This window comes from Lacerta agilis, chromosome 6 (genome assembly GCF_009819535.1).
Source record: "Lacerta agilis isolate rLacAgi1 chromosome 6, rLacAgi1.pri, whole genome shotgun sequence".
NCBI lineage: Eukaryota > Metazoa > Chordata > Lepidosauria > Squamata > Lacertidae > Lacerta > Lacerta agilis.
In genome coordinates this window covers 47,020,027-47,028,947 of record NC_046317.1, presented here as the reverse complement: position 1 = coordinate 47,028,947, position 8,921 = coordinate 47,020,027, and the positions used below count along the sequence as shown (strand labels likewise).

General features: G+C 45.7%; 1 protein-coding gene across 3 annotated transcripts; it reads left to right on the top strand.

Moving 5' to 3' along the window:
- The first annotated feature begins 286 nt into the window (after nucleotides 1–286).
- Nucleotides 287–7,114, top strand: CDC20 (cell division cycle 20). 3 transcript variants are annotated; one of them, XM_033152411.1, is made up of 11 exons: nucleotides 287–425; nucleotides 1,161–1,380; nucleotides 1,613–1,755; nucleotides 2,775–2,871; nucleotides 3,984–4,112; nucleotides 4,337–4,533; nucleotides 4,974–5,068; nucleotides 5,679–5,910; nucleotides 5,990–6,115; nucleotides 6,250–6,367; nucleotides 6,729–7,114. In XM_033152411.1, exons 1-11 carry the CDS (start codon nucleotides 381–383, stop codon nucleotides 6,899–6,901), a joined length of 1,575 nt encoding a protein of 524 aa, XP_033008302.1. In that variant the 5' UTR covers nucleotides 287–380; the 3' UTR covers nucleotides 6,902–7,114. The 3 variants fall into 3 exon arrangements, with proteins under 3 accessions (XP_033008302.1, XP_033008304.1, XP_033008303.1); XM_033152413.1 differs by lacking the exon at nucleotides 287–425 and adding an exon at nucleotides 472–527; XM_033152412.1 differs by lacking the exon at nucleotides 287–425 and adding an exon at nucleotides 645–683.
- The last annotated feature ends 1,807 nt before the right edge of the window (nucleotides 7,115–8,921 follow it).

The following is an 8,921-nucleotide window of genomic DNA, read 5'->3' as shown; positions in this document are numbered from 1 at the left end:
ATGCGCACGCGCGAAGCATTCCGCGGGCCTCCCGCGACTGAGCCGTAGCGGGCGGGCGGTTGCAAGCCTCGGTTGGAATTTTGGAACGTTATTGTCGCGTCCCGCACCATGGCAACTCCGCTGCCCTCTTCTCTCCCTGCTGCTCCGTCCCCCGCCGCCGCTAGGCATCATGGGAAGTGCCCGCACTCAGGAAAACGCCCTGCTTTATCCACGGGGCCGCACGGATCCCTCCCAGAGACCTTCCCTATATCAGAGCCCCGCCTCCTCACCGTCGGAGAGCCAATGAGAGAGACGAAGGCGGCCCGTTGGCCTCGGCTTCCCGGCGGCCGGCACGTTCGAAACGGCCAATCGCTGCTCGGAGAGGCGAATTTAAATCGTGAATGGCGGAAGGGCTCGGCAGAGCTTCCTCCAGATCGAGAAAAAAGGTGAGTCCGGTTTATTTGCCTTCAGGCCGCCCGCTGTGTCGTTTCTGTGGCCCTTGGAGCTTCTCCGCACCCGCCTGGCTTCCCTCGATCTCCTCGCCGCCTGTAGGGCTTTTTTCTGTCCCCCATCTCCGCCACGTGGCCCGGGGTAGGGTTGTCTACCCTGCACGGGGAGCTTCCAGGGGCTGGGGCTTCCAGGGGCTGGGGCCGGCGGGCTGGGTGGATGGGCGGTGCAGTAGACCACGCCGAGTTAGAAAGAAGGTACCCCTGTCACTCTTTTTAGTGCTACTGTTGAAAAGTCATCTTATAAAAGCAGTGCACCCTTTCAAGAAACCTCCGGGGGTCGTAAAGTACGAAGAAAATTCCTTATTGCTACGTCGTTTCCACTTGCATGCAGAACCTGTGTCTGTGCTGTTGTACTTCAAACTTCAGGTGGAGGCTCCCATGGGTCGATGCTGTTGCATGCGGCGTACCGGGCGGGGGAGTTCCTTTGCATTTAGAAAAGTACATTTTGATGGGGTGCAATATGGCCCTTCTTGAAAAACGCAGCTTTCTGTATAGAGAAGCATTCAAACGTGTGAGCCTCCATCTGATCCGAATTTAGACTTGGCTAGGCCAAACTGACTGGGAATAGGTGCAACCCTACTGCAGATGTGTCTTGCATGGTCTCTATTGGCCTTTTGTTTGCAGCTGCTGTCTAACTTGTTTTACCTCCCCTTTCTGACTTTATCCTCACAGCGCCCTATTCACATGGCACAGTTCCTGTTTGAGAGTGACTTGCACGGGCTGTTGAAGCTAGATGCCCCTATTCCCAATGTCCCTCCTGCCCGATGGCAGCGCAAAGCCAAGGAAGCTGCTGCTGCCAGCTCTGGACTTACCCCAGATGCTATAGCTCCTTCACCCATGAAGCCAGCTAACAGACCTCACAGCACAAGCAAGACCCCCTCCAAGACACCAGGTAAGACTCCTGTTGTATTGTATGAGGGTGAGGACACATCTTAATGTTTGAGGCTATGGGTTGACCTAGCATATGTCATCAGCTTGTCTTGTGGTTTTCCCCCAACTAGATCTTGGGAGTGGCAGGTCCTTTGATGGCACTGTGGAATAGTCACAAGTACTCCTTTCTATGAATCAAATCTTAGCAGTCAATAGAATCAATAGGTTTTTTTTGCTGTATCTCTGTCTTGTAGGCAAGTCTGGTTCTAAAGCACAAAACACTCCAAACAAAACTGGAGGGGACAGATACATTCCTAATCGCAGTGCTATGCAAATGGATGTGGCCAGTTTCCTCTTGACAAAAGAGGAGTCCTCTGATGATACTCCCACCAAGAAGGTGAGTTTGTGATATTAAAGAACTGTTCCTCGTGCAAGCCATATAGAAATGGTACAGGGAGATACTTACACCCAATAATTGGCAAAGCAGGCTTCCTAACAGTAGGTTAGCAGCTATAAAGAGGCAGCTGCTTAATGAGGCAGGTGATAATACATGCAGGATTTCTGAAACCCAGCCATTATACAGGCCATTTTGCTCATAGTAGCTACAAAATCAAGATGACCAGTACACGATCCTAGGCTGTCATTTATGGGTAGCTAAATAAATAACTCAAGCTATGTGATACAGGGCAGGAGAGGCTATTTCAGCCCAAAGGTTGGATTTGAACTTGCCCACATTTCCAGGGGTTGCTTTCTAGCAGTAGGAAGGGCAAACCAAATTCCACAAGAGAATGCATGTGCCTCTTCCTTGTCACAGGCAGGTAGCACACATGTATGCTTGCACCTCTGCTAGCTCTTTAGAGAGGACCTCTTAAGTTCATGCAGAGAGATTGTATATCCAATCTTAGTGTTAAGCATCACATCCAAGATGAGAGTTTTTAGGTAAAAGGTAGCATTTCTCCTCATCCCTCCTCCAGTGCCAGTGAGGGTAGATGGAAATGCTGCCATTTACTCTTATCTCCAATCTTAGGATGGTAGTGTTTAGCAGATAAAATTACAGAAGATTGACTGCTTCCTGCTTTATGGTACATTGGCTTGTGTGGGTGACGATGAGATAAGATGTTAGGCCATACAAACCTTCCAGCTCTGATTTGGCTCTTGTTGCTCATGTCAGCCTGCAGGCATATAATTGCTTAGCTGTCTATACTGTAAAAGCAAGGGAGCTGAGAACCTTTGGCCTTCCAGATGTTATTGGACTCAAAACTCCCATAAGTCCCTGCCAGCATGGCATGTGGCTAGGGCTGATGGGAATTTGAAGTCAGCAAACATCTGGAGGGATAATAGGTTTTCCATTCCTGTTGTATGTCAAATTACTATTTTTTATTTTTAAAAAAAATGGGACTGCTTTTCCAACCCAAGGAGCATCAGAAGGCCTGGGCAATGAATCTGAATGGCTTTGATGTAGAAGAGGCAAAAATCCTGCGACTGAGTGGAAAGCCTCAGAATGCCCCTGAAGGTAGGACCAGATGCTTTCTTTGTGGGTGAAAGACATTCTGAAGGTTTTTAGATTATGGAAATAGCAAGGATTCTAAAAGGATGCCCTAAATGGCTTCAGCCCAATATACCTAAAGGAGTGTCTCCACTACATCGTTCTGCCTAGACACTGAGATCCAGCTCCAAGGGCCTTCTTGGTGGTGGCGCCCGTACTGTGGAAAGCCCTCCCACCAGATGTCAAGGAAATAAACAACTATCTGACTTTTAGAAGACATCTGAAGGCAACCCTGTTTAGGGAATTTTAATGTTTGATGTTTGATTGTTTTTAATGTTCTGTTGGGAGCCGCCCAGAGTAGCTGAGGAAACCCAGCCAGATGGGCGGGGTATAAATAAAATATTAATAATATTTACTTATTATGCTATGGTGGTGCTTCCTGATAATCCAGCTCATGTGGGTAGCACCCTCGTCCTGCTATGCTGTGATGTCAGTGAGAATTGTTCAAGGCAATTATGCCTTCCTGAGTGGTAGGATAGTAGTATTGCCTGTTTGCAGCCTAGCTGTGACTCTGGTTTATAGGCTGCCGCTTGTGTAATTCTGTATTATGCTAGTAAAACAAGGTGGTTTGCTTGCATTTCGTTCAAGCTATTGGGATTGTGCTGGTGTGGGTCACCAACCAGAACCCATAGTCTTTTACATGAAACAGCAGCAGGGAAGTCCTTTCTTGAATTAGGATTCTCTTTTTTTAAAAAAAATAGAATTAACCTCCTTGATGCAGTGCGCTCTTGTACATGTTTATTTGGAGGTCCCATTTTCCTCAGTGGAACTCTGTCCTACATATGTATGCAAAGGGTTGCACCCTTAGCTGAAAGAGCAGCATAACTCAAATGCAATGCCTGTGAGGAAAAAGCTTCTCTTGCAGATGGTTTGATCTGTTCATGGTGTGGTGGTGGCTTATCCCGGTTGCTTTGCATTTTGACAGAATTAGCTGAAAACCCAGATTGTTAGATTTATTAGGCCTTTCAGCAGCTGGGGTAAATGAGCTAAAACTAGATCTATGTCAACTACAGCAAAAGCAAATACATGGTTGACTTTGGTTTGGGCTGCGTAACCATGGACATTCTTCCCCACCCCAGGATACCAGAACAATCTCAAAGTGCTCTACAGCCAGAAGAACACACCAGGCTCCTCTCGGAAGAATGGTAGATACATAGCCTCCATGTCAGACAGGATTCTGGATGCCCCAGACATCCGCAATGACTACTGTAAGTAGCTACAGTGCTTGTATTTTATAGGATCCATCAGTTCTGTGATGATGTAACACGTTGCAGAAGACTTATGCCTTCATGCGGTATTTGCCTTGGCTACTGTGGGTGGGGAGGGAGGGGTTGTTAGAGAAATTGGAGCCATGTCAGGCCTTACAATGGGGGATGGGGAGGTGTGCAGAGAGGAAGAGGAAGGGGTAGTGGAGATTCATCTATTGTTTTAGATCTGAACCTCATCGACTGGAGCGCCCTCAACTTCCTGGCTGTGGCTCTGGATAAAACAGTGTATCTGTGGAACTACGAGTCCCGAGAAATAATCCAGCTCATGCAGATGGAACACCCAGATGACTACATCTCCTCTGTGTCTTGGATTAAAGAGGGAAACTACCTTGCAATTGGCACAAGTAGCGCAGAGGTTCAGGTAGGGGTTATGTCTCTTTAATGACTTGATTAAGCATTGTTGACTTGACCACTTGTCAAGGGGCATGGATTACAGAGATACTTATGTTCTCTACCAGAAGTTCATAGAATCTTGAGTTGGGAGGGACCCAAGGGGCATCTAGTCCAAACCCCTGCAATGCAGAAATCTGTGTTGTGTGGCTACTCTCTGGGGTCACGAGCTACCAGCAGGTACCCGACAGGTTGTGGGAACTACTGAAATGTGGGTAAGTTCGTGGTTGAGGTATGACTGAGCTAGTTCCTTTGAGGGCCATGGCTTGGTTGCATTTCTCCAATTGATTTTAAATGGTTTAGGCAAAGTGGGCTTGTCTTGGTATATACTCTTCTCCATTTCCAACCCCTTTGGGAGTACTCAAATTTAGCCAGATAGGCTGTACTAATTATTGTCTGTGGTGATTCTAGTTATGGGACATCCAGCAGAAGAAGCGTCTACGAAACATGGTCAGTCACTCATCCCGTGTGAGTTCCCTGAGCTGGAACAGCCATATTCTATCCAGGTATGGCCCAAATCCCAGACAAAGGGATTCATAAGTGCATTACTTGCTTAGGCTCATGCTATCTGCAGGACTGTATTCTTCTATACAAACCTGGCTGTGCTCCGAGGTGTTTGAGGGAGGCCCCCCTCTGTCACACCACCCTCACAAGCATGTTTGGTGGCAATGTGGGTGGGGTTTCTTGATGGCTGCTTGCAGACTTTGGAGCCCCCTTCCTAGAGAGGCCAGACTGGCTCCCTCCTTGTCTTTCTGCTGGCAGGTGAATACTTTTACTCCAGTAGGCTTCTGAGAACTGATTTGTTTTTTAGGAAAGGGCTTTTAATAGTACAGTATTGTTTTTTCTACTAGATTTTTAAAAGTATTTTTATGTAGTTTTAATATCATAGTTTAATTTCCATTTATTATCTTTTATGTGTGTATCACTTTGTCTTTATCCATGTTTGAGGCCTGGTTCTGGGGGGGGGGGGGAGGCAGGATATAAATGTAATAACAGGAGTACAGCAAAACTGCCTTCTCTGGAACTTTTTTTCCCTTTCCTAGATGAGGAGGTGGTATTGGTTGTCCTTATCACTTGATATAGTTTGGGTTTATATATTTATGTCTCTCTTAACAGCGGGTCACGGACCGGTCACATTCATCATCATGATGTTCGTGTGGCAGAGCACCATGTGGCAACACTTGCTGGCCATACGCAAGAAGTGTGTGGGCTCAAGTGGTCGCCTGATGGTCGCCATCTGGCCAGTGGAGGAAATGATAACCTGGTAAACATCTGGCCAAGCATTCAAGGGGATAGTGCATCATTTCAGCCTGTGCAGACTTTCACACAGCATCAAGGAGCTGTTAAGGCAAGTAGTTATTTATGTAGGAGGCACATGACATGTTGCTGGCAATAGGGAAGCTTGACATATGACACCTTTCTTCTAGGCTGTAGCTTGGAGTCCATGGCAGTCCAATGTGCTGGCAACAGGAGGTGGAACAAGTGACCGGCATATAAGGATCTGGAGTGTGTGCTCTGGTACCTGTCTCAATACAGTGGATGCACAGTCTCAGGTAGGTTCACCTATTCTTCTCAATGGAAAGTAAAGAGCAGTTCAGCACTGGATACTAAGCTGATGCTCAGTCTCTTCAATTTATACATGAGCATGTTTTTGGGTTCTTGGCACTCACTGTATTATGTCCGACAGGTGTGTGCAGTACTTTGGTCTACAAACTACAAAGAACTTGTGTCTGGTCATGGCTTTGCCCAGAACCAGCTCGTGGTATGGAAATACCCATCCATGACCAAGGTCACAGAGTTGAAAGGTGAGTTTTTCCATCCCATCTAACTTCTAATTTGTGGGTATTGCTGCCTTCATACAATGGAAATAGCCACACATGCATTGTTCCTTCCACTTGTCTGCTGGAAATGGCACACCTTTGTTTTTAATACAGTGGTACCTCTGGTTAAGTACTTAATTCGTTCCAGAGGTCCGTTCTTAACCTGAAGCACCACTTTAGCTAATGGGACCTCCCGCTGCTGCTGCACCGCCAGAGCACAATATCTGTTCTTATCCTGAAGCAAAGTTCGTAACCTAAAGTGTTATTTCTGGGTTAGTGGAGTATGTAACCTGAAGTGTATGTAACTTGAAGTGTATGTAACCCGAGGTACCACTGCATTCCCCAGGTCACACAGCTAGAGTGCTAAGCCTGACTATGAGTCCAGATGGGTCCACAGTGGCATCAGCAGCAGCAGATGAAACACTGAGGCTCTGGCGATGTTTCGAGCTGGATCCAGCCCGTAAGAAGGAGAAAGACAGCAGCACCAAGAGTAGCATTATCCATCAAGGCATCCGCTGAGCCCGCTCTCTAACCTATTGCTTTGTGTACAGAATTTTAAACAATTTAATAAATATTTCACTCTCACTTAAGAAATGGGGTTGGTACATGGGGTTGCTATCTAGGATAGGATAAAAGCAACAGACTGATATATCAAAGTGGATTTAATTGTTGCTGGCTATCTGGCCTGTATCATTTGTAATAAACCAAATAAACCAAAAACTACTGATGAAAGACCAGAGTGCTTATCTAGTGTTTGTTTCCCAAGAGAATGTGCAGTCCTAGCCTATATAGATAACAGATATACAAAGTATGAGGTGTGTTGAAAGAGGCTTTTAATATTTTAAAGTAAAAAAATGATAAGGTATCTAGTACTCCGCATCAAGGTGTATAGAAATAGTCATGAGCAATAATCATCTTGGGTTTAGCTAAGGTGCCCATCAGTAGCTGGGCTACTGACAGTGATACAACATGCACTTTCTACCAAGGGCTGTTTAATTAACTCCTTATAGGGCTAAGTGGCTACAAGACCTTATTGTGGCAGAATAGTTGGATGAAGCTACTCTGATAGTCTGGTTTCTAGATTGTATTCTCGTTCAAATGCTTGCAGTATATATACTTTCTCCCATACAAATACTGTTCTTACCAATTAAAAAAGGATCATTGCTGCTGTGTAATAAAACTTTGTATGATTTGAGGATAAACAGTGTGTGGTGAAACGTATATATAGAGCTATATTATACTTGGTGATCGTATCCTATTGGATTCAGTCTATCTCTTTAGATTCCCCACCCACACCCAAAAGCCTATTACTTAAAACTATTTAATAGCAGAGAAGTAGAAAGTAGAAACTGTTTGATATGTGCACATAGCTGAAGATAGGAAACATGTGCCACTTAGCTAGAATCAATATCAGAAAGTAGGGAGGGCAACAGGGGCTAACTTTGTGGTGTACTTTATAGGATTGTATATTGGAAGGAGGTTGTGCTTCTGGGCTTGGGATGATGGTAACTAATGATGCCTGTATTTTACCGTGAAAAAGCTGGAGTTGAATGAATGGAAGGCAGTTTACTACCAGGAGCTGAGCTGTGGAGGCAGGCCCTGACAGTGAGGAATGTTTCTGTCTGCCTCTCATTCCCTTCACAATTCTCCCCCCCCCCCATCCCAAACTATAGACTGAGGAAGTAGATCCATCCATGAAGTTTTAAAGTCCTTGTGCATCTCTCTTTACAGCATATTTTAATACATGTAACCTGTCCAGCATATAAACAGATCAGGTAATGATTAAATCCAGAGGATGGGCTGCAGCTCCATGGTAAAGAATCTGCTTTGCATGCATTGGTGCTGGGTTCAACTGCTGCCATCTTTAGCTAGGACCTGTCTGAAACCACAGAGAGCCACTGCTGGTCAGTGTAGATCAGTTCACAATTGGTGGCCTGTGGGTGACAGAGGGTCCACAGCTCCATTCAAATAACAAAAACTACCATGGATATCAAAATTTTCAATAGGGGGTTGATGACTTGGCTTTTGAAAAACAAGGGATCTGCAGTTAAGTCCAGTCACGAACGACTCTGAGGTTGCGGTGCTCATCTTGCTTTACTGGCCAAGGTAGCCAGCATTAGTCCGCAGACAGTTTTTGCAGGTCATGTGGCCAGCATGACTAAGCCGCTTCTGGCGAAACCAGAGCAAGCGCACAGAAACGCCATTTACCTTCCCGCCAGAGCAGTACCTATTTATCTGTTTGCACTTTGACTTGCTTTTGAACTGCTAGGTTGGCAGGAGCTAATTGGAAATCACTGGTGTAGATAATGGTCTGATTAAAATCTTCATACCCAGAAAAAAAAAAAAAACTTCATACCCAGGTAGCTTCTTATACTTAAAGTATAATACTTTAAAAGTTCATTTAGGTGCCTCTTCCTTACAGTGTGATCCTATACATGTCAGCCACACACAGCTCTTTTTAAATGGGACTTGCTGCCAGTGCAACCTTCCATAGCCTGCCTACAAGCAGGAACACTTGCAGGATATCTGCAACTAAACT